This window comes from Zea mays, chromosome 10 (assembly GCF_902167145.1).
Source record: "Zea mays cultivar B73 chromosome 10, Zm-B73-REFERENCE-NAM-5.0, whole genome shotgun sequence".
NCBI classification, from domain to species: Eukaryota; Viridiplantae; Streptophyta; class Magnoliopsida; order Poales; family Poaceae; genus Zea; species Zea mays.
The window spans coordinates 129,852,674-129,880,531 of NC_050105.1; the positions used below are offsets into that span (position 1 = coordinate 129,852,674).

The window sequence follows — 27,858 nt, forward strand, 5'->3', positions numbered from 1 at the left end:
TTAGTTATTTTTTTAAAAAATAATTGATTTTTTAGAAAATTAAAATGACACACGTGATAACTTCTCCACCATACATAACCGACACACACAACATGATATTGACAAACAAAAATCCGATAGGCCAACTATCGCCAATTGGAGAACCACAATAGGAATGATGTAGAAGTAGAAATGAGCCATATTGACAATCTAGACGCCAAGCAATGTCTGCTGGGTTGACAATAAATGAGTCATATCTAATTATTTGTTAAAGTAATATTAAAACATACAATGACAAATAAAAAATGAAGAAGAGCATCAAGAAACATAAAAAAAGTCAAGAAGACGTTGGGATGTGCTAACTTAAGCCTAGTTTAGATACTCTTAGATTAAAGTGGTTTGGAGGGATAGGAGAGTGTTTATATTCACAATATCAAAGTCTCCCTTAATACCTTTCGATTCATTCTAATCCACCTCATTCCCAGATCACATAAACTAGGCTTAGGGTTAAGGAAAACATAAACTTATAACAAACGACAAGCAATATGACTTAGAAAAAAATGGGCAGACATTAATTTAAAAAATCAAATGCAAAGACAGTTAAAAACACGGAACAAAAGCTGTAAGAAACGCAAAAGGTAGTAATGGAGGGAGAAACTAGACACCACTAAAAAGGAAAAAAAGGTGAAAGAGAGAGGAAAGCTCTCGTTCCTAGCTTCCTTCTCTTCAACTAAGCGAGCGAATCCAACCCATCCCATCCATTTCTCCCTTCCCTGTTCACGGATTCCAATCCTTCCTCCACACCCCACCCTCCCTTCGCCTCCACATCCACCACCATCCAATCCGCGCGGGTGCTTCGCCACCCTATCCCGATTGCTACCTCCTCGTGGTGGGCGCCGCTCCGATCCGCCCGATCCGCGCTGCTCCTGGGGCTCCGGCGCGCGGCGGCGAGCGGCGGAGGCGGCGCAGGAATGGAATCCGAGGACGATATGCACGACGCAAACGACTCCGCCGAAGATGACTTCTACAGCGGCGGGGAGGCTGGTCTCGCCGCCAGCGACGACGGAGACGCAGACTACGACTTCGCGGACCACGACTCCGACGACTCCGCGGAGCTCCTCTCCCACAGACAGCAGGTGATCTCCGGGTCCCGGTCGTGGGTGGTGCGTGCCGTGTGTGAGAGTGGATCTGCTTCTGTACGGTGAATGCCGGAATTGGAGGGTTGTGAATCTAGGCGGTGGTTGATTTGGACGTCTATTAGGCGTTACACGTGTAGAATATTGCCTCTGTAGTTTATTAACACAGTTTGGGACGTGACTTGCTGGCTCGAGATGGTGGTGATGCTAGTTAAGGCATACCCGAATCAAGTGCAAAATGCGTTACTGAGTAATGCTGTTGATGCATACAATACATTTTAGGCACTAAGCAGACACATTGTGATAGACACTTAAATACTTTCCACGAAAATTGCACAACGTCAATTTGGAGGGAGTATTAATGCTTAACTCTATCTTTTGGCATGTGGCTAGTCATGACACTACAAAAGAAGTAAAGTTCCATCCTGCTTGATGAATTCCAAAATGTGGGGTATGTGAGCTGCCAATGCGTGCAGTCTGTGTCTCTGCGACATGTAGTGCATGAGAAAGTTTGTACTTTTGAGTGCCATATAGTCAGAAATTTTTACCATAAAATTTTATAGCATTTGGAACTGGAGATTGCAGTACAATTTAATCAGCAGCTGTAACAGAAAGAACAGAATTGAGTGCAGTTCTTTCTAATTTTGAAATGACTGGACATATAAAAGTGATGATGGCATAGTAAATCTCACTTCATCTGTATCTTTGTTTTCATTATGTTCTAGGTTTGCCTCGTTCTGCCTAATATGTACATGCTATTTCTACTTGACTTGGTACATCACCAATTTGATTGGGTGGGTGGGGGCAAGGTGAAGGTCTGAAATGGAAAGCATTTGATCCAATCTCGAGATCCCCCCCCGCGTGCGCACGCCCATCCCTGACCCATCCGTGTCTAAGACTCCAAGTATCATTCTTCCGTGCGTCAAAAAACTTGTTGAACCAGACACCCATGTCCACATCCAAGCAGCACTGGTTTACCATCCTTGTCCTCTACAACTCCATTTGGACAACATTCATTTATGGTAAATTACAAATTAACTGGATGTGGGTGGACACAGCTGCTATGTATTTATTTTGTTCAGCTATATTTGTATATAATATCCATGTTTCTTGCATATTTATACCCTGTTCTGCACTTTAATGTACTTAGGTACAGATAACCAAATAAACATGATAGATAGGGTCTTCATGAGTGCTTGAGATTGACATTGAGTTACATAGCTATTACTTTTTTGTGTCAGGATGATGGTTCGTTTCATTATGATCAAGATTCTTTTAACAGGCAGAACTCTAAACTTGATTAGCTTGTATGGCCTATACTTGTTTCGGTGTCTCCTTCCCAACACTATCACTTCCTATCAATCTCAATTAATGTTTTAGCAATTATGAAACATGCTGAACATAAGGTTATCACCTCAAAAAACCCAATGTTTACCCTGTCTTGGCAATTATGAGAACATACTGAAACTGCTGTGCAGCCTGTGCTTTTCTTGTAATAATGCACAGCTCTCTTACATCTTCAAGAAAATAAAACATGCTGAAACTGAAATAACTATATACCCTCATGGACTGCTGTTCTTACACTTGTTTGCTTATTTGTGGCCCAGCAAAATTACAGTATATTGAGTGAAGTTGATATCAAGCGGCGCCAAGAGGATGACATAAATAGGGTTTCAACTGTTCTTTCAATTTCCAAACCAGAGGCATGTGTTCTTCTCCGCAACTATAACTGGTACAGTACTCACCTGCAAGAAGATTGTAATCTTACTCTTGTAGTTTGCTTCTTCTGCTGCCTTGCTAAATATTTTTAGACAATAGGCTATCAAAATTAGAGCTGTGCAAGTAAGCTTAAGGGTTTGTGTTTTACTTAAGTCATACTGCTGTAGCCCGTTAACAGTAGTGCGCTCAACTTGTATAAAATCAATTATTGCTTCTAAAGGTGGTACTTGATTGCTTCTTTGTGTATCGATTCAGCACATGGTGCTTATCTGTCATTTTTCGTGTTGTTAATTTTAGTGTTCGATTCTAACGTTCACCCTACAGGAGTGTTAGTAAGGTGCATGACGAATGGTTTGCTGATGAAGAGCGTGTTCGGAAGGTGGTTGGTTTACCAGAGAAGCATATTGAAATGCCAAATGACAGAGAAGTATTCCCATGCTTCATTAGTTTCACTTGTTCTTCCAGTTGCCTAAGCATTTTTGCTCTCTCTGATTAGTATAGTTATTCTTGCCACTGTTAATTTTAATCTTGTTGCAAGTGTGCATGCTAATGCATCTATAGAACTGAGGCATCATGTAGAAGTGCACATTTAGTTCAATAGCTTGCATGTAGCTAGATATCTGGTGAATTAAACCACTTCGGTCTTTGGGTGACTTTTGTGGTATTGAATAACTTCTTGAGTTGTTTGTATGCGCATGCCGTGCCATGCCTGCATGATCTCATATCTTTGCAGCTAGTGGTGCAGGGCTATTTGCTCATAGCTCTCTCCCTCAGTCCCTCCCTCTCTCCCCCATAGAGCTTGGCAGTACAAGGGGAATACAGATTACATTGGTGTACTATGTACTCCCTGTGTAGTATTTGTATTGTGTGTGCGTTCTTGTGTTGGTTGTGTTCATGGGAAGTACTAGGGAGCACTCGTTACCAACAGTTTTGTAATTTTTTTAAACCTTGGTTAATTATTTTTCTCCTTGTATTTTTACAGTTATAGATATATCAAATTATAGTTAGAGATTTAATACTAGAGATAGGATCACAGCTCCTAATTCAAATCTATAATCCTATTATATAAGTTATAAGCTGTGGTGATCTGCTGGAGATGAATACAGTATTATCATCCTCAAACTTGTTTCTTTCAATATCCTCACCCCACTTGTAGGATGGGTATTGGATGATGGACAAAAGTCTGTCTGTATAGTACATCGGTATCACAGTGCATAAAATACAGACACATGTATTGCATTTGTAGACTTGCAGTCACTCATATTATTTGACCCATGTGTACTTTTTAGTGGACAATCATTAAATTAGCAACAATCTATGTCAGGATACATAACTACCAACTCCTGTTGTTGGGAAATAAAGTGTTTGCTATGCTTGTGTGGCTGGAGGTTTGTGAAGCACATGCATTAGCAGAGTTTTGTGCATGTTATGCATCATGTGCATCTGCCCTTTAACTTGCTTATTGTCACTGGTTTCTACTGAACGTTGATTTGGAACCGTGATACTCCTGAATAGTTCAATGCTTAAATCCTCGGTGTTTACACATTTGTTTATATCATAACAGGTAACATGTGGAATATGTTTCGAAAGTTGCCCTCTCGGATCGATGAGTGCTGCTGCATGTGGTCATCCTTTCTGCGGTACATGTTGGCGAGGTTTGTCAATTGGGGCTAGAAATATTTATCTGCATACAAAGGAACCTTGGATTCCTATTTTTTGTGAAATCATTTCCACTTCTTCATATATTCTATGAAGCCATAGGTCCATAGCAACCACTCCTTTGGCTTTATGTTTATGATGTTAGTGATTCCATATTCAGTTCATATATTTTGTACTACAGTTCTTGTTGGCATTGTCATTTCTGCTTCGCTTTCGCAAACACCTTTATAATTGATGTCATAGTTACTTACAAAGCTTGCTCAAACAAGAAAATGACATCAAGTTATTGTCTAAAGTTACATCTTCATTTACCACCCAAAGTCATTACTCGTTAGACTGTCTCCAACAGATCATGCATATGGTCGTGCAAAACACCGTTTTGCACTGTAGACTGTACTGTTTACAGAGTGAACTTTGAAATAGGAGATAGGATGGGTAAGATGCTGGAGACAGCTTTATTCTGTCTAGTTGAGAGACTAGTCCTCTATATTACTGTCTGACCTTGGTTTTAGGTTTATTTCGTTGACTATTAATGTGCTTCATGCCTGCACTTTACCCTTACATGCCCATAGTGCATGTGGATGTGATTCAGTTTGGGTATGGACTACTTGGGTAAAGAACCGCCAGATATAATTTTTTGAAGCACAGGGGAAGAGGAAGTTTGGATCTTTACACAAAAAACAACAAACAGCAAAGCCTAGGCTATAGATGAAACCCAAAAATAAGCACAAAAAGAGGGTATTAATGATAAATGGCTTTGCATGCACCAATTTATTATACAGTCTCAATATGGTGGTGGGGTGTTACTCAATTGTTTTTTATTGTACTTTTGGACATCTTTGTGTTGTTACTTCATCATTTCATGGAAGCAACTTGCTCTAAAGAATCAACCTTTGAATTTTACTATGTCACTGAGTAACATTTTAGTAATGTATTGACAGGTTACATTAGCACTGCTATAAGTGATGGTCCGGGATGCTTGATGCTGAGGTGTCCTGATCCGTCCTGTGCTGCTGCTGTTGGACAAGATATGATAAATTCACTGGCTGATGTTGAGGATACAGAAAAGTATGGGCGATATCTTCGCAGATCTTACATTGAAGATAATAGAAAGGTGAGTTGATATAATCATACTCCTATAGATGTTGGCACCGACCACAGTAGACAGTTCCATGCACAATAAAAAAGTTGTGCAGTTGATAATTAGATTTTCTCGATTCTGCAGAGTTATTTTTTTGGAATAAATAATTGTGAGAACTGCCGTTTCCATGTTCCCCTTTTCTCAAAATAAGGAACTCAACATTTTCCATGCATTTTGAATGATTGACCACTGTGTTCTCTTTGACCCACACCAATCAGATTCTTTGTACTAGGCCTAAAGTCTTAAGATGTTGAGTGGTAGATATGATACTGCATTCTACTACCATATTTAGCCAACATTGAGTTTGAGTTTGACACTTGACATGTTTTGAAGTCATATTAATTGAATTGGACTGTGTGGAACAGACAAAATGGTGTCCTGCGCCTGGATGTGAATATGCAGCGGAATTCGTCATGGGCAGTGGCAGCTATGACGTTAATTGCAACTGTTCATATGGGTTTTGTTGGAATGTGAGTGCTGAAACTGATTAGTTCATTTTTACATAATCTGCAGTGAGCAGACCATATATTTTCTTCTTTTTTCAGTGCACCGAGGAAGCTCATCGTCCAGTAGACTGTGCCACTGTTTCGAAGTGGATCCTCAAGAACAGTGCGGAGTCGGAGAATATGAACTGGTATAGAAGGATAAAGCACAAGTTTTTTAATAGTGCCGACTGTTTGGAGTTTCTACTTTGGATTAGTCTTAGAAACACTAAGGTAGTGTTTGGTTATGGAGCCAATTGGGATGGAGCGGCTTCATCCGGTAGATTTTAGGGAGCCGAATGATTCATCATTTAAGCATAATTTTCCATTTTTAGAACCACTGTTCTACATGGAGCCAATCCAAACAACAACAAGTTGGGAGCGGAGCGGCTCCGTTCCACCATACTTCAGAACCAAACACTACGTAAATATTCCCCCCCCCCCACCAATTAGCCCAACTATGCTGCAAAATATCCTACATTGATTCCACTACTCGCCAACTCCTTGTCCTTGCTGAGCACGGGTGTGACCCCAAAGGTAGGTCATGCAGACAACTCGGTCGCATATTGTTTTGTGCCAGCGTGTCTTTAAATTGCATAGTTTGGATTTTTTTTCATTATACTTATTTTTATATAGTTTTTCTGTTTCATGTTGAACATTTAGATGCATGTTGATCCATCATAAAAATGTTGCTTGGTTGATGTTCTCTAACCTGCATAATGATTAGTTCACCATTTATTTAGGAATATAGGACCTGTTTGGATACAAGGGCTAATTGCTAGCTAGCTAAAAATTAGCCCTAGTGCATACAAACAAGAGAGCTAATAGATGAGCTAATGTTTTAGCTAAGTCTTCAATTAGTTGTTAGTGAACTAGCCAGCCAACGCCAACTTATTTGGGGCTAATTTTTAGCCCCAACTAGTCAGTTATGTGTATCCAAACAGACCCTTAGTGTTGTGAAATTATGGTTGCATCTTGCATGGCCTGAGAAGCTCTGATTTCAAGTCGGGCGACCAGCTAGTCGACCAACAGGACCGACCAGACGCCTAATCGCGATTAGGGCGACGATTAGGTCGACTAATCGGTTCTGGTCGGCCTCTGGTCGTCCCTAGTCGTCCTATGTATATTCCTAGGCATATAAGCCATATATATATATATATATATATATATATATATATATATATATATATATATATATATATATATATATATATATATATATATATATATATATATATATATGTATTTCTAGGCATATAAGCCATACTGAACTGAAATTAAATTGGAAGTTTGGAACTGAATTACTGAAATATAACAGTAGCAGGCTAGCAGCAATGCAGCATAAGTGAAACCAGTGAATGAGCTACATATGAGTGAAACCAGTGAATGCAGCATAAGTGAAACAATAGAGTACCTGCTAGTCTGCTACCTAGAGCAGATCAGCATCCAAGCAAAAAGCAGCAGCAGCATCCAAATAAATGGGTACTGCTACGCAGAATGCAAAACTGCAGACTGCAGACAAGGGGGAAGGAGGGGAGCAGGGATGACGAGCTCATCTTGTGCCTTGTAGATGAGCAGGGGGCAGGGACGACCTTCAAGGATGAGCTGCACGCCGGCGCTGGTAGACGGTGGAGAGCCCTGGAGGCTGGAGCAGCCGCCGCCGGCAGAGGACAGAAAGTACAGGAGAGGGGCGCAGGCACAGGGGAGGCTTTAGGGTTTAGGGGCGCCAACAGATTTATGCGGCTACTGGGCCCAAAAAACGGTGAAGCCCAATAGCACATCTAGCCCGCCGCGCACTGGTCGACCAGAGATGGCTAATCGGACGACTAATCGGACGATTTGGACGCCTAATCGACGACTTGGACGACCAGAAAAACAAATCGCGTCGTCCCCCTAGTCGGCCACTTACCGGCGACCAGCCCGACTAATCGCGATTAATCGCGATTAGTCGGACGATTTGTAAACAGAGCTGAGAAGTATAGTTTCTTTTCTGTGAACCTCAGTTAGTTCAAGTGTGATTGAAGTTTTGTTCACTTGTGTCCGCTGGTTGTATTTAAGGTTTTGTGGGTGAGTCCTTTCTTCTTTGTCTCTATAGGGGTTGTACAAGTCATCTAGAGTTCTAGACTCCTTAACATAATGATGCGCAAGTTCTCTTGCAAGATCAAGAAAAAAAGTGTGATTGATTTTGTGAAATCGCTGTTGTGGTTGTTTGAGGTCCTGTAAGGTTACTGTACTTGGCTATTGTGGTCTTTCCTCTCTCTTAATGCAATAATGCACATATTTCCTGCGTGTTTGAGCAAAAATATCCAATATTGACTTCGAAACTGTCTATTCATGGTTTCAGGATACTGGCTAATTCAAAGCCTTGTCCCAAATGCAAGCGGCCTATTGAAAAAAATCAGGGATGCATGCACATCACATGCACTCCACCATGCAAATTTGAGTTCTGCTGGTAGGCATTCTTTCTTTTATACATTTTATTCTTATTAGTTTTAGCAAATGGAAAACATGATAGTTGTACTATCATACTACAGGCTATGTCTTGGTCCATGGTCAGAGCATGGAGAGAGGACTGGTGGATTTTATGCTTGTAACCGCTATGAGTCAGCAAGGCAAGAAGGAGTGGTAGCAATTCTGAGCTTCCAATCTGATATCTTTTGTCCGGCCTGCAAAATTTGGGTCATGTACTAGATTTTCTGAATTTATTTATGTTTTGTTGTGGCTACAGTATGATGAATCTGAAAGGAGAAGAGAAATGGCAAAGAACTCGCTTGAGAGATATACACATTATTATGAACGATGGGCAGCCAATCAGTCGGTAAGTATTGAATGTGGCAGAAATGACCTGAAACTTTAAATCTACATAGCATGGAGTTCAGATTGACAATTGATGCATGCCAAGCATCCTGTTGGCTGGAATGACTACTGTCCAGGGTTTTTGTCAGATGTTCATGTTGTTGGTTGAGAAATAAAGAAAATGGTGTTAAATAGTCCCCTTACAGAAAAGGCAGCTGAGTTGCGCATTTAGATCATTTTTTTTAGATTTTGGTTCTTGTCTGCCTAAACCCTTTACGATGGAAAAAACATGGTGTTGGACTGTTGGTTGATATTGCAGTTTTCATATCACTACATTGTGCTAGAACACCTTTTAGTTACTTGAACATCTGTTTTGTCCATGGCGCAGTCGAGGCAAAAGGCACTGGGGGACCTTCAAAGCCTACAGAACGACAAGGTATATGACACATCCCATTGTTTATCTTCTTTCCTTATTTGCTCATTCACATGAACCTGATAAAACCATATACATTTTTTCTTGAACAAAAACAATATACTATTGGAACATTAAAAACCTTATAATGTAGCTATCTCTTTAACCTATCCAGAACTTATACTCATACTGACTTGTCCATTTCTTTTTCAGCTTGAAAGGTTAAGTGACATACAAAGTCAACCTGAGTCACAGCTGAAGTTCATTATAGAGGCATGGTTACAGGTATTTACTTCATTATTGTTCGTTAGTCAAGATTAGTTTATCACAAGTCTTAGTGTTTTATCTTGACCAGTTTAATGTTAATGTACAGATTGTCGAATGCAGAAGGGTATTGAAGTGGACTTATGCCTATGGATTTTACCTGCCAGAGCATGAGCATGCCAAAAGACAGTTCTTTGAATATCTGCAAGGTTTGCCGTTTCTCTCTCATAAATAATCATGTATAGACTTTGTTTAAGGATGCAAGTGATGACACCAATGGGTCGGTTGTGTGGTCCATTTTTATCATACTCCCCTTGCTTTGAATAAGATGAGTTTTGGGTCAACCCAGTTGCCCTACCTATGTACTAAACGGACTATTCTTGGTGTCTTTATCTAGGTGAGGCAGAATCAGGATTGGAGCGGCTACATCAATGTGCAGAGAAAGAACTTCAAATATACCTTGATGCAGAATCTCCCTCGAAAGACTTCAATGATTTCCGTACAAAGTTGGCTGGATTAACTAGGTGTGTGTTACTTCTTTCCATGTTATCTATGCTTGCCTTAATGACATGAACAAAATTACAAAATAACTGTTCTGTTGTATCCCTGTGGATGTTTACTTTGTTTTTTTTCCTGTGAGGGCTTGACCACCTCTAAGGCTATAACTTCAAGAAGTCGAGTTTTTTTAGTATATATACATTTGACATCTTCTTTAATTTTACAGTGTGACTCGCAATTATTTTGAAAACCTCGTCCGGGCTCTGGAAACTGGATTAAATGATGTAGGTCCTTCCACTAGCCATGGTACATGCAGCAAAAGCGCAACTTCGAAGAGCCTCGGTGGTAAAAGTAAGAGTGGCAAGAACCGAGCATCAAGCACCAGTTCCAAGTCGGGTGGCTCAAGCCGAGGTGTGGATGATAGTAACATATGGACGTGCGATCAGTGCACATATGCAAACCCCAAATCTGCCAGAGCCTGCCAGGCTTGTGATCACCAGCATCGATAGCGCTGTCAGTCCTTGCTAGAGATTTGAACCCCATTTGTTGAGAATCTTCTGGTGCTCCCCCGTGTAATACACAAACATACATGAAATTGAATGCTAGCTGATCTCTGGGGGTAATTGCACTAGGAATGCTGTAGGTTTTCGTGTATCTCGGATTGTTTGTCGACTGACATCGCCTGAGAAGCCTCAACTCATCATCCAGTTCGATTTGTGTATATAAGTGTATCATCTGTAACAATGTTCTTTAGATGAGCTAGGAGGCGTCTGCTGCCAAAGGAACTGAACTGTTGTACTGCTGTTGTAATATAATAATGCATTTGTCAAATTTAAAGAAAGTTAGCCATCCTGCTACAAGAGAACTCTTGATACTTGTGATTGTGGTAGTTGTACCAATTTCCTGCCCTTTAGCGTCTACAGATAGGACAAGAGTCTTGTACATAAAATTCATTTTGTCTAAATTGAGAGGCAGAGCCCCATTGCACACGCTCGGCATATTTGTTTCGGTTCTGGAGCGTGAAAATATCTTTTTGGGTGACTTTTCATTTATATTTTCAATCCTTTTTCTAAATCCTAAACTCTAAAAGATCCTTAAAATTAATTTCACCAATATAAAGCAGTGGTTTTCTATTCGTGTGCCATCTCTCCCTTAGAGCTGATTTGGTGACTAAGAATCATGAGGTGCCAGATTAGCTTATTCGTCGTCATGTTAGCCTGTCTCTAGCATATACCCTAGCTTATTTTTTTATCTCAAACTTTACTCCGCAAATAATGTTACCTATAATATAAATATCCTATTTTACATGATCTGTTGTAGACAACTTTATGTCGTGCTTTGGTCTTTTTTTTTTCCTTCCTGTCGGAGAATTTTGCAAACATGACACCGCCGTGGGAGGGCTTCAAATATTTGGCACCGCCGTCGTGGCAATTGTAAGCGTGGCATTCAAATCTCCCGACTTTTGCAAATTTGGCATTGCGGTCGGTTAATGGTCATTTGGAACTCTCTCGTTCCCGTGCTGCCCTCGCTCCGTTCCGCTCCGTTAGGCACTTGCCGTCCCGTGAGTGTCCCGTATTCCATTCTCCTCTCCTCTCCTCCTCCTCTTGCTCGCGATAGCCTGGCCATCGTCTTCCTCGAGCTGGTCTGTTCGTCCCGGCGCGCACGGGGTGCATTGGGGCCCTGTCCTTATCCGGATCTCGCCCTTCCCTGCCTCTGCTGTCCCTGCGCCCGTGGTCCATTGCCGACCTCCGACGCTGGTGAGCTCTCCTTCTTCTGTAACCCTAGGGTTCGCAAATTTGGCAGCCAGCATGGAATCTGCCGCGGCGATTTATGCCCAGAAGTTGTCCTTGGCGGTTGTTGCAGCCCGTGACACACTGAATGCTTCTGCTGCCGCGAGTATTGTTGCTGGTGATTATTGCGCCACATTTTCCATAGGTAACGATGTGGTTTCAACTCTTGATGTTCTTGAATCCGCTGTTGCGGCGGAAAAAAGTGCTATGCATTCTTACAAACAGGCCAGTGCAGCTGTCGATTGTGCTAAGGAGACAGTGGCCAAGTATTCTGAGGTTTGTATTATGAAACTTATACTGAGCCAGACAATTATTGAGATTGTTTAGCCCTGTGATTGAACTGTGAACTGAGGAAATGTGAAGTTAGTTCATCCTTGTTGCTTAGCCCTGTGATGATTTCTTTGAAAATACTGAACTGTATACTACACTTCTTTTGATGCGATGAAATTTGTGAGGGCTATGGTTGTTATCAGCCTGTTAGATGTTGTTTGATTGGAAAATTTGACCTGAGGCTTGTGGTAATTTGAGATTATGAGGTGGCTTAGCCCTGTGATGAATTCTTTGAAAATACTGAACATGTATACTACACTTCTTCTTTTTATGCGACGAAAATTGTGAGGGCTATGGCTGTTTCATTGAAAAATTGGACCTAAGGCTTGTGGTAATTTGAGATTATCAGGTTTCTTAGCCCTGTGATGTTTTCTTTGAAAAAAGTGAACTGTATACTACACTTGTTCTTTTTATGCTAAAAAATTACTGAGGGCTTTGGCTGTTTCAGCCTGTTTGATGATGTTCCATTGATGAGGGCTTTGGCTGTTTCAGCCTGTTTGAACTGTATACCATTGATTACTGAGGGATTTGGCTGTTTCAGTTTGTTTCATGATGTGCCATGTTTGCAAAATTCTCCAGTTCAGTTATTCATATGGCTGTTTTCAGTCTGTTTGATGGTATGGTTTGGTGACCCTGAACCCTCTGATCACTTTGGCAGTATCACTGGTATGGATTTTTTTTGGCCTGTTTGCTGGTAATCTTTTGGCCTGTTTTCAGATGCCCTATGATGTTTTTTTGAATCTTTAGAACTGCCTAGTACATATGATGATTTTTTAAAAAACTGAGGGCATATTATGATCTTACTTCATATTCCACTATATGCTCATATGGCTTACCATATTCTGATGTAACCTTTTTTTAGGTGAACCAAAAACTAGCGCAAGCACTCAAATATGCCATGTCTCAAATGAGTGATACGGCTAAGAAACTACAAGATACTGCCTCTTTGTGCTACACAGACGAAGATGTTGTAGACGGTTTCAAGCTTACTCAAGTAGCTCGTTCAATGGACGAGTTAGCTGAAATGCTTGAAGGAACTGCAATTGACTGCCAAGTCTCCATGATGGATCCAACAACTATGTTAGAAGCTGGCTATGCTAGTGAAGACAGTGCGGTGTGGGAGGACGTATTCCGTGACCGAGAAATAATGAATCAGCCAGTAGAAGCGGAGACACTTGCTGAGCACTGTGCTAAGTGGGGGCTTAATTATAATGAGATCTGGGATAGATCAGTGTAACCTTGGCTTGTGTAGTTCTTTTGTAAGGAGTTCAGTTAGATGAACTAGATCAGTGTAACAATGGCTATGTTATTGTAATGTGTGAGTTCCAAATTGTAAGACATCATGAACTAGTTGTTGCTTCTGATCCTCTATGAAATGCTATGAAGTACCTGTATGACTACATGAACTATTTGTCTTGTGTATTTGTGTTCTATTGTGTCACTCAAAACAGATCCAATTCTTGCCCAGAAAACAGCTGCATGCCCAGAAAACAGCAACAAGCAATAACAGTCCATTGATTCTTGCCCCCTGCGCAGAAAACATCTGCTTACCCCCTGCGCAGAATGGTCCATTGATTCTTGCTGCTTGGCTGGTCAATTGCAATAACACAGAATACAAATGTAACACAGCAATAACAGTCTGCGCACAGCAATAACAGTCTGCTTGGCTGCTCCATTGCAATAACACAGCAATAACAGTCTGGTTGACGAAATGGTGATTTCTAGGGGCATACAAAATGTCCCAGAAATACCATAGTTTCATACAGAGGACAAAGTACCACACAAATTTCACAGAAATAGCATAGTTTCATACACAGACTATAGTACTCAAACATTCCTCTTCCTAGGTGTGATCTTTTTAACTAAGACACGAACTACACGTTCTTCTGGTGGCGACGAAGGTCTTTCTGTGACATTTCTGGTATCTGGTGGCGACGAAGGAATTTCAACTAGATCTTCATTAGCTGGTATAATTGCAAGGACAGCTTCAGTATCTTGGACACCTGCCTGTGATGACTCAGCTACATCTTTGGGAAACCAGCCTTTTGTTGAATTTTTCCTAGGCTTTCGCTTCCTGTACAGAAAGTAGTTAGTACTTCAAGATACACAATTTGGTCACAGACATTAGGTAATATCAGAAAATAAACAGATTGGACACTTTTCTTTGTAACCTTTTCTTTGTGCCATTTAATGGACATTTGTAGCTAGCTTTCCTGTGTCCTAGTTCACCACAGTTTGGACACTTGATCTTCCCCCGAATGCTTGTCTTACCATTGTCAGTGTTAACTTTCTTTTTTCCACTACCTCCCTCAAGGCATCCTTTCATCCTATTTTTCCTCTGTCGACCCACAGCTCGTTTTCCAATTGGAGCACCAACTTCTTTTGCGAAAGGGACTTCTGGCCAAAAGGATTTGTCACCGATAGGTGGAACCACCCTAGAGTATGCTGTGGTGAAATGAGATACAGAGTAGTAGTCATCGACAAAATCCTCCATTCTGACATCCCTAAATTCTTGAGCTGTTATCAAGCACAAAGCATGGTTACATGGTTTGCCCGTGTGCTGCCACTCTTTGCAAGAGCATTCCCGCAAATGAGCATTGACAATGTGCTTCGAATGCACATCATTGTTATCCCTAACCTCAGCAATGTAGTTGTCAGCTTTACGAACTGATAAATGACTTAGACCTCTAGTTCTGTCGTGTAGGATATGCAGGACCGAAGGTAAAATCCTCCCTTGCAACCTTTGTGCAATCCTCCTCCGCCTGTGAAACATCACCATAATTTCCTCCCTAATCCTTTCAGCCAAATCACATACAGGCAGATCCTTCCAATCCTTAATCCAATTGTTGAAAACCTCAGCAATGTTGTTAGTCACGTAGTCGCACTTGATGTCCGTATTGAAACCACTTCTGTACCAAAGGTAGTCATGATGCTCATGTAGCCAACTACTGACCCTAGGAATTTCTTGGATGCTACTAAAATAGTGGTCGAAGACTTCTCTCCTATAAGCTCTAGCTGCTGGATACATGTACTCAGACCCACCAAACAACTTTATGTAGTTTTGTATGAGATGCCTAAAACACTCCCTTTTCTAAGCATGCGGAAAGACATTGTTCATAGCATTTTTCAGACCCTTGCATGCATCTGAACACAATGCTAACAAAGGCAGATCCCCCTCAACCTTGTGCAACTGAAGAAAGAACCATGTCCAGTTTTCAGTATTTTCTGCCTCAAAAAATCCATATGCTACTGGATACATCCAATTGTGCCCATCAACACCTATTGCACAACAAAGGTGACCATTCCACCTTCCATTAAGAGCTGTGGAGTCAACACTAAGGTATGGTCGGCACCCACCCTTGAAACCAGAAATGCATGGACCGAGCGCACAAAAAAATGTACTGAAGAAAGGACGCCCCTCATCCATTTTGACATCTAGCTCAATGATACTGTCCGGTGACTTTTGCATAACTGCTTCTCTCCAACGCCATAGTAGCTGAAAGCTCTCTTCCCAACTTCCAAATAATTCTTTCAAAGCTTTCTCTTTCCCATGCCAAACTGTGTCATACGCAATAGTACAACCAAAACTGTCCTGCAATGTAGTTTGCAGCTCCTTGGCACCCATATGAGGTTTCTTCATTAGCAAAGGAAGGGCACGTGCCGCAACCCAAGCACCTGTAGGTGTCGTCGTCTTACGTCTACCACTCGAAGTACAAGTATGTTTGTCATTCAAGACAATTACCTGCAAAATTGGTTCAAGTGTCAATAGCTATATTCTTTGAGCACGAAAGGTACATATTAAGTGAAAAAGCTATATTCTCAGCTTACTTGAATTGTTGGAGCCCCTTTTATCTCAGGTCTGGCATGAATGCTCCAAGGGCAATCAGGCCCTTTACAATACCCTCTAAATCTAGTTTTATTGGTAGCCTCAATTCCAAGCTCAAATTCTTTATTTATCGCGTATTGTCTAATTGCCAGTCTGAAGTGGTGCATTGTTGCATACAAGCTGCCAGGCTGCATTACTGGATTGTTCATATCATATATGGTCCTCGTCTCATCAAGCACTGCATCAGAACACGGAATGCCTGCTCCCATATCTTCTTCACATGGATTGCTATTTCCAAAACGGGAAGCACTTGAATCTTCTTCCCTTCTATCATCTTGAGTATCCAATCCAAGCTGATAATATAGACCTTTTTCACTAGTAACATGATTTCTTCCTTCTTCGTTGTTGGTTTCTTCCACCAATATTGAATCCCAATCAATATCATGAATTCCATGCCCACTCCCCTATTAACCAATAACAGTTGAAATACATTACATAACAACTAAATTGCATAAAATAAATTCAAACTACTAACCAATGTAGGCTGTGTGTCAATACAAGTCAGTGCCCACTGGTGTTCTTCGACAGTGCTTGCAATCGTTTCGTCCATTGGGGGTACTGCCTCATTGTTGGAAGTATTATTCATACTTAATACAATGCACATACAATATATGCTCAATGGGACAGGAACATCGAAATGGAAGTGCCAGTTCCAAATTACATCGAAAATGTACTACGCTAATTAGTCGGCCGACGCTAACTGGAAAGGATCGACGCAAAGGAAATAATTACCAGAGACGGCGGCGTTGGGGGACTGGATCCGCGCAATGGAGTGGCTCTACGTGCAATGGACCACGAGCGCAGGAACAGCAGAGGCAGGGATGCGCGAGATCCGGTACGCGCGGGAAAGGACCACGGCCAAGAATGCGCTCGAGGAAGACGACGGCCTGCACCCAGTGCGCGCGGGGACGACCGGACCAGCTCGAGGTAGACGACGGCCTGCACCCAGAGCGCGCCGGGACGAACAGATGAGCTCAGCTCGAGGAAGACGACGTCCAGGGCGAGCAAGAGGAGAGAAGAATGGAATACGGGAGACTCACGGCAGAGGAAGACGACGTCCAAGGCCGGCAAGTTCCTAACGGAGCGAGGGCAGCACGGGAACGAGAGAGTTCCTAATGACCATTAACCGACCACAATGCCAAATTTGCAAAAGTCGGGAGATTTGGATGTCACGCTTACAATTGCCACGACGGCGGTGCCAAATATTTGAAGCCCTCCCACGGCGGTGTCATGTTTGCAAAATTCTCTTCCTGTCGCCCTCGTGCTAGCTCAACTAGCTCGGCTGCTCGGCTCAAACTCTGAGAACTAACCACCACCAACCGTGTCATGGGAAAAGAAAAGACAAGGTCAAGGCTGCGTCCTTACCTAGACCTACTGCCCCCGTCGTCAAGATTCTCCTCCATTCGTGGACTCGACCGCGACCGCCGACTTGGTCCTCGCTTGCTTGACAAGGGAACGCGGCCGTGCGTGAAACTGGAGGGAAGCAACAAAGCAACGCATATGATATGAAGCTGCGGATGCTCCACTCAGGTCACACGCTCCTCCCATATCATCCTGTGCCCTGTCGTCGCTTGTCGAAAGCTCTCTCCGCATCCGCTTCACGTCAAACGGGTGAAGGTCAGACTCGTTGGGTGCATCTGGCTACCGATGAATTTCGAAAAAAAATCTAGTGTAAAATGCTGTTTAAACAATGTTTATAGGATTGTTGGCACCCGTGTAATGATGCTGACACCAGCGAATATGGAGGACAGAGCAGCGTGTTCTTTTTTTCTACGTGCCACGCGGACCTTCTCTTGGGCTATCGTTCGCCCCTAGCCGTCACATGGTGGCACCGGTATCTCAGACTCCTTTGGCCACTGGGGGTTCAGACTGTCAAATCACCTGATCATTTGCACGGCCAGAGCCAGCCCACTCATCAGTGACTGACAGCACGGCGCAGAAATTCATGTGCAGTGATTTGACTGATCTCGTCACGCACCTGCAGGGGCACCGACGCACGCACCGTGCCCATCACGGACTCACGGTGGGGGAGGCTGCTAGTGCCACTGGCTGTCCTGAGTCGAGTCCTGTGACGCCACGAAGCGAACCAAACAGCAACAGTTGACCCGAGCCACCGGCAGATAACTATCGGCGAACAAACAAGGCAGAAGAAAGGAGGATATCAGAAGACGGTTGTAATTGCAAGAAGCTGCACGAATCAAAAGAGAGTTGCTGGAGTAAAATCGGCGCCCATGCCAGCAGAAGCGGCGAAACTTCCACCCCCACCTTCCCCTCCTGCTGCGTGTGTATACATATTTACTCGCCCCGGCTGGCTCCCACCACCTCACTCCATTCCTGACGGCGGTTTGACCTTCTGACCGGAGGGAGAGAGAGAGAGAGAGAGAGAGGAGAATCATAGCTGCTGCGTTCGATTTGCGGAGGGCTGGAGGGGACGCGAGACGGGACAGGACGGATCTTCGACGGAGCGTTGCCCGATTCGTCGCAGTTCCCGGACAAGGGAGGAAAGGCGTGGGAAGAGGGAGGACGCGCGTTGGTCTCCGATCCAAGAGGTAATCTCTCCGCCTCTCGTGTCGGCGCAGGATCCGATCCTGACTTTCCGAGGAGTTTTTCAGGGGGAAAAAAAAGAAGGGTTTTCCTTGGAGGCTACCGAGCGCTACTTCGGCCGTGTGGGTTGATTCGTACTCGTGTGGTTTGTTTGTTTTGCTCGCTCGCTCGCTCGCTTGCTTTTACCGAGTGATCTGAATGATGTTGACTGTTTATCTGAGAAGGTAGCGGCTTATCAAGGATTTAATAAGGTTCCACTCGTGGATTTGGATTTTTCTGGCCCCCTCTTTTGGTCTGTCCTAGTTTGTTAAGGTGGCTTCGGTTCGGACATTTGCTTGCAAAATTGAAGCGCCTTTGACGTGCAGAAGTAGCGAAAGTGGTTCGAGTTGCAGCGCTCCAGTTTTTTTTTTCTTTTCTTTTTTCTTTCCATTCACGGTTTATCGTCAGAACCGGTCTGGTTAAAAGGCAAAGCTTAATATCGTCGCCCCCCTCCCCCTTTTTCAGCTTTGTTAACACCAGAGATTAAAAGATAGCGCCGTAGCGCAATGAAGGCACCATCGCTACTGGTTCGGTGTTTCCCTGGCTTGCTTCCCAGCAAGGACACTAGTTGTGTGCCAATTGTGTCCGAGAAGGATCTGCAGCTACCATCACTAGCCGTTGAAATAATTCCCTCAAAGGTACAACACCCCCTCCCTCCCCCCACAGGCCCACACCCAATTTTTGGTTATTATTTGTATATTGGACTCTGAAAGGAGATATATTTTTTTTTCTTCTTTTGCAGAAATCGTGTTAGTGCTAGTTTAGGAACCACAATTTCCCGAGGTATTTTTATTTTCCTATGGGAAAATGAACTAATTTCCCTTGGAAAAATAGAAATTCCTTAGGAAATTGAGGTTCCCAAATTAGCACTAACACGATTTCCCCTTATCATTCCCTTATTTTTTTTCAGAGTGCTCACCCGTACAAATATGCTGGAGAGAAGGTTGATGTGCAAGGTTTTGATATTTTCAAGGTTAGCAGTGAATACAGCTTGCTCTGTTTGTTTAGAATTTGGGTTGGGAATACATTTTTTGTTTGATTCTGCTAGCCATCATGCTGTTAATTCTAACACTCAATTTTTCTTACATATGTTTTTGTTCTTCAGGGTAAAGTTAGTGTAGCAGATATGATATCCTTCTCACCTTCTGAAGTAGCATCATCAAAATATGATGGTAACCTTCTATCAAATAAGCATACCACACTTATGTCCCTTGTCAATGCATTCTTTTTTGTGTCAGAAAAGGTTTATCATTGTAATCTAACAAGAGAACCTACTCTTTTTCCGCAGGAGCTCTGAAAAGCTGGGAGAATTCTATTACTCTTGTCAACATTATTCGAAATGAGATCCGTGATGGCCAGTTGAGCTTCAGGGGCAAGCGGGTTCTAGAGGTAACTCCTGTGAGAAAACTTACATATCTACCTTGTTATTTCATCTAATTTGTCCTTACGACTGACCTGCTTGATGTATGTATGTTCCTGTTTTTATTTTTCATAAGAGCACTCTGCATGCTCCAGCAGAACAATATGGATGCATGCTGCATGATGATGTTACTAGTATTAGAGAGTTTGAGCTTGATATTTAGCTACTAAATGAAACTTCTAAGTTAGCACTAACAAACTGATCAGTAGTCATATACCCCCTATGGTCATAAAAACGTGTCGTTTAAGACAAGATTTAGTCAAACTTTAAGAACACAAATATATATATGCACTTTTAAGTTATTTAGTTCGAAAACATGCAAGTATATATGTATAACTGTATGGAAAGAACACTTGCCAAATCTTATAAACGTGAAGGAATTCTAAGAACATATTCGAAAGAAGTTAGTGGTCAAATATATGCATCAAAGGCCATGCAAAGTCAAATGTGACTAGTGTATTTTTGACCGGAGGGGCTTATACTTTGTCAATACTTAGCCTTGGACTTTTAGCATGGTCATTTTTTTAAAAGTTCTATGGTCACTTCATGATTTTTATTGTTATTGTTGTTGGTATTGGTGCAGCTTGGATGTGGATCTGGCGTCTCCGGGATTTTTTCATGCTTGAAGGTGAGTTCATCTTTCAGGGTGCATCATGATAATGTCGAATTAATAAAGGGGATATTCTTGTTCCAAATAGATTTGTGCATCTCTCTTCATGGTGGGAGCTGAAAGAGAGAGAGAGAGAGAGAGAAACCTTGCATGGAGAACAATGATCTGACTTCGCTTAAATGTTGCATGCAGGGTGCATCCACCGTTCACTTTCAGGACATGAACGCAGAAACCATACGGTGCAGAACAATACCCAATGTTCTTGCAAACCTCGAGCAGGCTCGGGACAGGCAGAACAGACCATCAGAAGAGAGCCCCGTGACGCCATCCCGGCAGCTCTTGGATCCAAACGTGCATTTCTATGCCGGAGAGTGGGATGAACTCCCGACAGTTCTCTCGGCTGTGCCGCCACCCGCGGCGCCAGCAGACCTCAGCTTCTCCGAAGACGATTTCATGGATGGCGGCAGCAGTAGTCATGATGGAAGCAGTGTAGTCGTCGGCCAGGACTACTGCCCCAGAAGATCTAGGAAGCTCTCCGGTAGCCGCCGCGCGTGGGAGAGGGCTAATAACGAGACCGACCAGGCAGATGGCGGCTACGATGTGATTTTGGTCTCCGATGTCCCCTACGCAGCTAACTCTCTGAAGAAGCTCCATGCGCTTATTTCAAAGGTCAGCTCCAAGATCCCTCTTTTTTCTTTTCTTTTTTTGCCGCATCTTCTTTTTTTTTACACGTTTCTCTACGCGTGGTGTACTAAGCTGAAATAGCAGTGGAGGCAGCACGCACGACACTTAAAAAAAGTCGATTAGGTTAGGTTCTTCCATTGATCAGAACCGGGCATAGCTAAGAGTGCGTGCTTCCTCGTCCTTTCGACCGGCGACGCGCTGATACGAAGCAGCGTTGTTTTAACGGCAACAGCGTCTCTCCTGCCTGCAGTGCCTACGCCCTCCGTACGGAGTCATGTACTACGTGGCATCGAAGAAGAGCTCGGTTGGGTCCAACGGTGGCGCCAGGCAGCTCCGAGCTCTGATGGAAGAGGGAGGCGTCCTTGGCGGCCACTTGTTGACCGAGGTGTGTGACAGGGAGATATGGAAGTTCTTCTTCAAGTGAGCAGATCCAGGGACTGGGAGTGGGAACGGCAGGGGAAATGGATCCTTCCTGACGTTGAAATGAAACCCAGTTTTTTTTTTGGTTTCTATCTGCAGCGATGTACATACATACCGCGAGGCGTATAGTACGTAGTTCCATTAATTCTTTGGCAGCAGCAGCAGCAACGTTGAAGCTTCAAGAATCAAATACCTGTAGCTGAGCTTGCACGAATCCTTCGCCGCCTTTGTAGAGATCTGTCTGCTATGTGCTGTGCTAGTGTCGTTCTGTTAAAGTACAGAGAGCAAATTGTAGTGACCTTTTTGTGTATATCGAATACACGGTGATGGCAATTCGGCCGGTGCATGGTATGTGTGAGAAACTCGCGCACAATTTCTACATGCATCTTTCTACACGTCGTACCATGTGTGTTGTTGGATTGGCTATCTGTGGGCTTGTGTGGCTCTGTTAAAAATTGCAGATTCAACTATGTCGGTAGCATGGCAAGGGATTTCTGGAGAAAGAATTGGACACTGTTTTACTATCGTGGAACAATATTCCAAACAAGCTCCGATCCAAGTCCCAAGAAAACTGTGGTGCTGTAGATTTGGCCTGCTACCGTGGTGCTGTAGACAAAAACAGGCTACGGCCACAAACACCGAGCAAAGCGGCCGTCCGGTTCTGCAGACCTAGTTGAATGAGGATTTGGGTTTTGCTTCACCCTGCTCCTCTATTATTCATTCGAGAACGTGCGAAGTTCATCGAAGAAACAGAAGAGAAGAAGGTACTACTGTACTAGAGAGAGAGAGAGACGCGTGGGAGTTGTTTTTTTCCATCCGCAAGGTTCGTCCGGTGTACCTGTTCATTTTGGTTCATGAATCATGATGAGTTAGATTCTTTGGACCCCGGAACAGTCTCTGTTGGCCCGAGGGGCCTGCCGCTGCCGGTCAAAAAGTGTGGGCCTGCGTTGCTTCGTCCTGCGGATGTGAGGGCGAACGAGCCTGTAACACTTAGGTTTTGCCTTGCCTGAACGTGCGGTTTCAGTTCCATCACAGCTGAGAGAGACAGTGAGCGAGAGAGAGAGAGCATACATCAGGCACACGCGCATGGTATTCTTCTGAACTCGATAACACTATCCATCTCAAGGAACAGGCATCAAACTGCCGCTCTGCTTGCTGACAGCCAGCCACACAGGCTTCTAATCCACATGCCGCTCAACACATAAACGGCGGACAACAAGCTAGGAGAGAGAGACCTGACCAGGCAGGTCACGAGAGTACTACTAGGAGTATAATACAAGGCGGCTGATACGGACACGCACGCTTGCTTTAGTTTCTTGCTAGGAGGTCGAATCGGGTCAGTCAGGCGCCTGGAAACTCAACTCCACGGCGCGCACGCAGACGCGGCAGCACTTGCGCGGTTCCCTCCGGACAGACAGACCGGCTCCTCCTCAGTCCTCACCTTCGCCTGGCCGTGTGCGCCGGCGCCCACAGGTCGGCCCCGTTGCTCTGGGTCAGCTGCAGCGTCAGGTCCACCGGCACCAGGCACAGCCCGCGGCTCCGGAGGCTGTAGCGCTGGGGGTCCTGGATCACATGCATGTGTTACACAACGATCTCGTGCTGCTACTAGGTTTCTTTCTTGCACCAAATAGCAGATGGTGTATGTTAGTATGTATGTATGGAGACGAGGTTTAGGGTTCTACAGGCTTGCGTCAAGAACTCATCAGTGGAGACGAAGACGAGGGACGGCGGAAGCTCACCTCAGGCGCAGCGCCAGCGGCCGGAGGAGCGCGCATGTAAGGGGAGCTCAGGACCTGCAGCAAAAGGATTCCCATGGACATCATCAGCTAGCGGGAAAAAAACGAAGGATAAGCGAACGGAAGGTGCGGTGGTCGCCGAAAATAGTAGAGACCTCCAGCTGCTGGTGCAGGAACTTGATGTACCCCGACGCCTCCTGCAGGACAGAAGCCGTGTCGGTCTGCAGCAACGAGGAGAGCAAAGGCGATGAATATAATCAATCCACTTGCGCGGCGCGGGTGAGAAAACACCGCAGGAATAATGCAGCAAAAAAAAAAAAAAACTTGCAAAACACTAGCACCTTTCCGAACGGTGACACGAGCTGCTGGAGCGCTGCGACCCTCTCGCCGATCTTGTCCTTCTTCTCCTGCACAGTCGTCGCAGCAGCAGCAGCAGCACCAACAAGAAAAAAAACTTGAGCCAAACAGATAGCCATGGGAGACCGGAGACGTACGTACGTACGTACGGGGGACAGTGGACACTGGCATCGTACGGTGCGTGCGTGCGTACGTACCTTTGGTGATACGGGCGCGAGTCTGGGGCTGGCATTCCTCGGCTTCTTCGACGACATGCTGCCGAACTCCTCCGAGCTGGTGGCCGCGGCGGCGGGGACGGCGACGGCCTTGCCACTGAAGTAGCTGTCCGTGTGGTTCCTCTTGCTGTGGTTGGCCACCTCGGCCATCATCATCTTCTTCAGTTCAGTCTCGGGCTCAAAGTAGCTCCTTGCCCTGTTTTTCCTGCTGAAATTCGGGAGGAAAGGCGTAGGTCAGACAGAGTAGACGAGCCTCCTTGCTCCTGCTAGGGTGAAAGATGACTTTTTACAGCTGTAGCCGTAGCCGTTGGTTCAGACGATTTCAGAACCATTTTTTTCTGTACAGGAACATCCCTTCTGCAAAACCAGTCGAAATGAAAAAGGATTTGGTCTTCTTTTTTTTCAGTTCACTGGGAAGCTTGTTAATGTTCTGTCTTCACCTTCGGACGCGAGTGCAGGGTGGCAGAACTGTCGTACCGTTGCCCCCCCCCCCCCCCCCCCCCCGGGTCTTTCACATCCGAAACCGACGATTTTGTTTAATTGGAGACTTTGTTTTGCTACCAAAAATCCAAATGCACTGGGCGCTGCCATTTGGACCGTAATTACCCCGAAGGTTCCCTTTGCCAGCACAAAACAAATTGGTTGGGAGTGATCAGACTGGAGAAGACAAGAGGTCTCATCATCTCATATGCAGGCACTGCGAGGCACCGCGGAGTTTTAAGCTACAGCTTTAGCGAGAGCTCGAGGACCTTATCTTCGTTCCCAGTCAGGCTTTTAAAACAATTGCAGGATTGAATGATTGGTCAGAGCAAAAAAAAAAACTAAGGTGATCCTTATCCGTCGGCATTAGAAAACAGATGCATGTAAGGACACATTATAGGAGCTTTATTATTATTATGATCAGTGACTAATTAACAAACGCGTATTTATTCTCGTCATCACACAGCAGAGTCCAGTTAGGAGGCGGCGGGGCCCCATGCATCTATCCTCTGGCCTCTGGCGCATGCGGAAGACAACAGGCAGGCGCCAGCTGTCGGTCAGGCTAGGCTAGCGGCTAGCGACGCTGCTGGTGCAACTGCCCTAGCCTAGCTAGCTAGCTAGCGTTCTTCCATTTGGGCGTCATTCCAGGGGGGGGCTTTGATTGAGAGCTTCAGACAAAGCAGGCGGCGCGCCCCACTGACTGCGTACTACTACTACTGTGGTGCTACTACAGGTTTGGACTGTACGTATATGTACTACAGACATTTGAAAGTTGGAAGCAGCTAGGCTAGTAGGCAGACAGGATCATTAGGGCTGGGCCTGAGCTACTGGAACGGACGTTTACATAGATGAACGCCCCTGGCAACTGGCATCATTTCCCTTCTATCTTCTTCTTCTTTTTTTCTTCCTTGAAGAAGGTTCTGAACCCTTATGGGTGGGTTCGTTCGTTCACGGATCGTCCATCCATACTACCGAGTGTACAGTTCACGTTGTAGTATATATTTCTAACAAACTTGGTGCTCTTTATTGGAGAGAACAAATATGGTTGTGGAACCAACAGACAGACAAGCTCTGGGAAGTAAAAGCGGACAAAAGGGATAGCTTTGTCCCCTTTGGACGACGCACGCTGGCAGCAGAGAACCATTCGTGATCATACTGACTGACGAATTTGTCAAGTAGCACCGGGTTGTTTGCAGTTCCGAGCATCAAATCTAAGCTACCCCCCCTTCCCCCCCCGGCGGTATTTTGCCATCGCCTAATTCCTCCTTTACTACAGAGACGCCTCCTTTACTAGTCCTCTGCAAGCATCTGCTTGCTTCAATGAAGCGAGTACAACAAGAGAAAAAGAGAAATAAATGGACGCGAGATCACGAGTACCGGCAGCCTTTAAACCAAGAGTGGGAGGCATTCAGTGCGCTCGTCGTCCTACCAGAGAGATAGAGAGTGAGAGAGAGACTAATCGCGCGTCTAATTAAATCCGGTCGCCGACGTAGGCCGATATCCGCCGTAGCCACCCGGGAGCCAGCTGTGTGCGGAAAGGACACGGGAGCCAGCCGAGAGAGACCCGCTCGCCGCCTGCCTGCCTGCCCGCCCGCCCGCGCGTCCGGACACGTACGCGCGCTGCGCCGCGTCATCTCTTACATGCACACGCCATGGCTGGGCTGGATGCTGCCTACTCTCTGGACTATCTCTCTCTTTCTTTATGCGTGTCAGCGTGTGTCGGTGTGTGCTTGTTTGTCGATGGAAGATAGAAGAGAAGAAACAAAGGATCATGAACATGGCAGGAAGGCAGAGAGGTTGACGCATAGATAGATCACTTGCGGTTGAGCGAAGAAAGAAGCCCCTGTTTGTCTGAAAGACCGGCCGGGCAAAGAAATCAATTAATTAAAGGCCGTCGCCATGGCTAACTAACCTACCCGATCGATGATACCGCACCGCAGCAGCACGTACAAGCTGGTCGTCGAGGAGTATCTAGCTACGAGCATGTATAAGAACACAGCTATATATGTGTGTGGAGAGATAAGGGTTAATTAAAGCTGAAAGGGAGAGGCTCTTACCAGGATCAATCAGCGGCGACGGACCACTGCGTGCGCGTGCGCGCGGAAGGAGATCGAGCGGGCACAGCTGGGGGAACCTCGTCGGGATGGCACGGCCGAACCAGCGGCAGAGCGCGCGGGGCGAGCGCTTCTTCTCGCGGCGGCCGGCGTGCAGCGCGGCCAGTTATTTCGTCCTGGTAGCCCGGAGCCGCGCGCGCGGGGCGAGCGCTTCTTCTCGAGGCGGCCGGCGTGCAGCGCGGCCAGTTATTTCGTCCTGATAGCCCGGAGAGGAGAACGAAGAGGCACCTGGCGAAGGAGGAGGAGAGGTTGTGCTGGGGAAGGACAAGACGAGGCCTACGCGCGCAGGAGGGTTTAAGGATGGATGGGCGCAGCGCAGTGCAGTGGAGAGGGACCGGGCCGGGCACATTTGGGATCAGGGAAGACGGAGGGCCCTCGCTCGCCGTTTATATACAGAAGAAGAGGAGAATAGTTGCTAGCTATTGCGAGTCTGCGTTCCCAACCTGGGTCTGGGTGTGTGTGTGCTGCAACCCGCAGATAGATAGATAGATGGATGGATGGATAGATTTACTCGAGTTTTTCAAAGGCAAGTAAACTATCTGCACTCTATCTCTATATGCGCTTAAACGACGCAAAGCAGACCGATGGGGTTCCCGTTCCTCATCACGAAATCGTTAGGTGCACCTCCCGGACGGGCTAGCTAGCTAGCTACTGGGGTGCGTAGGGACAAGCAAGGGGGAAAGGAGATGCTGTGCACACCAACTGCTACCGGTTCCGGCGTGACAGCAACTCTGGCGAGGACGGGACGAGACGAGACGAGACGAGCGTGGCGTGCATGGCATGGCATGCCATGCCGATCTCTTCTCCCTCCCTGTATGCTGTATGGTGTGTCCCGACGTCAGTGCGCCTAGCGCTTCCATTCCATCCGTGGCTAGGAATTGCCTTTTTCTTTTTCCTTGCGTGGCTCCTTTTCCGTTCCCTTTTGTTTTTTTTTTTCCCGGCCGCATCGGCCTCGGTGACAGCTAATATCCAGAGGGTGGAGACAGAGAGTGGGAGGGAGGGGGCGGCGAGAGCGACAGAGGGATCGGCGAGACGAGGACAGGAGGTGACGCCAGATGCGCTGCCCACAGGCCACAGCAGCACAGCGGCAGGGCGTGCGACGAGGCGGGACCGGACCGGACGGCGACAACCCGAGGGTTTTACTACT

General features: G+C 45.2%; 3 protein-coding genes across 10 annotated transcripts; 2 read left to right on the forward strand and 1 right to left on the reverse strand.

The window, feature by feature from the left end:
- Nucleotides 1-759: 759 nt before the first annotated feature.
- Nucleotides 760-10,946, forward strand: LOC100273409 (uncharacterized). Of its 2 annotated transcripts, none has more exons than NM_001147846.1 (15): nucleotides 760-1,115; nucleotides 2,723-2,847; nucleotides 3,159-3,261; nucleotides 4,399-4,489; nucleotides 5,435-5,607; nucleotides 6,000-6,104; nucleotides 6,180-6,268; nucleotides 8,461-8,568; nucleotides 8,651-8,741; nucleotides 8,845-8,934; nucleotides 9,301-9,348; nucleotides 9,538-9,609; nucleotides 9,698-9,797; nucleotides 9,986-10,112; nucleotides 10,313-10,942. In NM_001147846.1, exons 1-15 carry the CDS (start codon nucleotides 951-953, stop codon nucleotides 10,593-10,595), a joined length of 1,770 nt encoding a protein of 589 aa, NP_001141318.1. In that variant the 5' UTR covers nucleotides 760-950; the 3' UTR covers nucleotides 10,596-10,942. The 2 variants fall into 2 exon arrangements, with proteins under 2 accessions (NP_001141318.1, XP_008661602.1); XM_008663380.4 differs by lacking the exon at nucleotides 760-1,115 and adding an exon at nucleotides 1,846-2,137 and having other exon boundaries at nucleotides 10,313-10,946.
- Nucleotides 10,947-18,189: 7,243 nt separating this feature from the next.
- LOC100304233 (S-adenosyl-L-methionine-dependent methyltransferase superfamily protein) lies at nucleotides 18,190-22,204 on the forward strand. Of its 2 annotated transcripts, XM_008663858.4 has the most exons (9): nucleotides 18,190-18,641; nucleotides 18,705-18,758; nucleotides 19,141-19,313; nucleotides 19,586-19,648; nucleotides 19,781-19,847; nucleotides 19,964-20,064; nucleotides 20,679-20,723; nucleotides 20,898-21,374; nucleotides 21,640-22,204. In XM_008663858.4, the coding sequence occupies exons 3-9, from the start codon at nucleotides 19,182-19,184 to the stop codon at nucleotides 21,811-21,813; spliced, it is 1,059 nt and encodes a 352-aa protein (XP_008662080.1). In that variant the 5' UTR covers nucleotides 18,190-18,641; nucleotides 18,705-18,758; nucleotides 19,141-19,181; the 3' UTR covers nucleotides 21,814-22,204. The 2 variants fall into 2 exon arrangements, with proteins under 2 accessions (XP_008662080.1, NP_001159150.1); NM_001165678.1 differs by lacking the exon at nucleotides 18,705-18,758 and having other exon boundaries at nucleotides 18,272-18,641; nucleotides 21,640-22,021.
- Nucleotides 22,205-22,858: 654 nt separating this feature from the next.
- Nucleotides 22,859-27,611, reverse strand: LOC100193902 (uncharacterized). Of its 6 annotated transcripts, none has more exons than NM_001308371.1 (6): nucleotides 26,655-27,063; nucleotides 24,100-24,325; nucleotides 23,887-23,952; nucleotides 23,701-23,766; nucleotides 23,549-23,602; nucleotides 22,859-23,372 (listed from the first exon to the last, which is right to left on the reverse strand). In NM_001308371.1, exons 2-6 carry the CDS (start codon nucleotides 24,271-24,273, stop codon nucleotides 23,247-23,249), a joined length of 486 nt encoding a protein of 161 aa, NP_001295300.1. In that variant the 5' UTR covers nucleotides 24,274-24,325; nucleotides 26,655-27,063; the 3' UTR covers nucleotides 22,859-23,246. The 6 variants fall into 6 exon arrangements, with proteins under 6 accessions (NP_001295300.1, XP_008661440.1, XP_035818807.1 ...); XM_008663218.4 differs by having other exon boundaries at nucleotides 22,878-23,372; nucleotides 24,100-24,322; nucleotides 26,655-27,611; XM_035962914.1 differs by having other exon boundaries at nucleotides 22,878-23,422; nucleotides 24,100-24,322; nucleotides 26,655-27,611.
- Between the last annotated feature and the right edge of the window lie 247 nt (nucleotides 27,612-27,858).

Coding starts and splice junctions, on each gene's coding strand:
- LOC100273409 (NM_001147846.1), top strand. CDS start 951: ATGGAATCCGAGGACGATATGCACGACGCAAACGACTCCGCCGAAGAT. Junction 8,569..8,650: donor TGCAAATTTGAGTTCTGCTG/GTAGGCATTCTT, acceptor ATCATACTACAG/GCTATGTCTTGGTCCATGGT. Junction 9,610..9,697: donor TTATAGAGGCATGGTTACAG/GTATTTACTTCA, acceptor GTTAATGTACAG/ATTGTCGAATGCAGAAGGGT.
- LOC100304233 (XM_008663858.4), top strand. CDS start 19,182: ATGAAGGCACCATCGCTACTGGTTCGGTGTTTCCCTGGCTTGCTTCCC. Junction 19,848..19,963: donor AGCATCATCAAAATATGATG/GTAACCTTCTAT, acceptor CTTTTTCCGCAG/GAGCTCTGAAAAGCTGGGAG. Junction 21,375..21,639: donor TCCATGCGCTTATTTCAAAG/GTCAGCTCCAAG, acceptor TCCTGCCTGCAG/TGCCTACGCCCTCCGTACGG.
- LOC100193902 (NM_001308371.1), bottom strand. CDS start 24,273: ATGATGATGGCCGAGGTGGCCAACCACAGCAAGAGGAACCACACGGAC. Junction 23,603..23,700: donor TCCTGCACCAGCAGCTGGAG/GTCTCTACTATT, acceptor CTTTTGCTGCAG/GTCCTGAGCTCCCCTTACAT. Junction 23,373..23,548: donor CCGCTGGCGCTGCGCCTGAG/GTGAGCTTCCGC, acceptor CATGTGATCCAG/GACCCCCAGCGCTACAGCCT.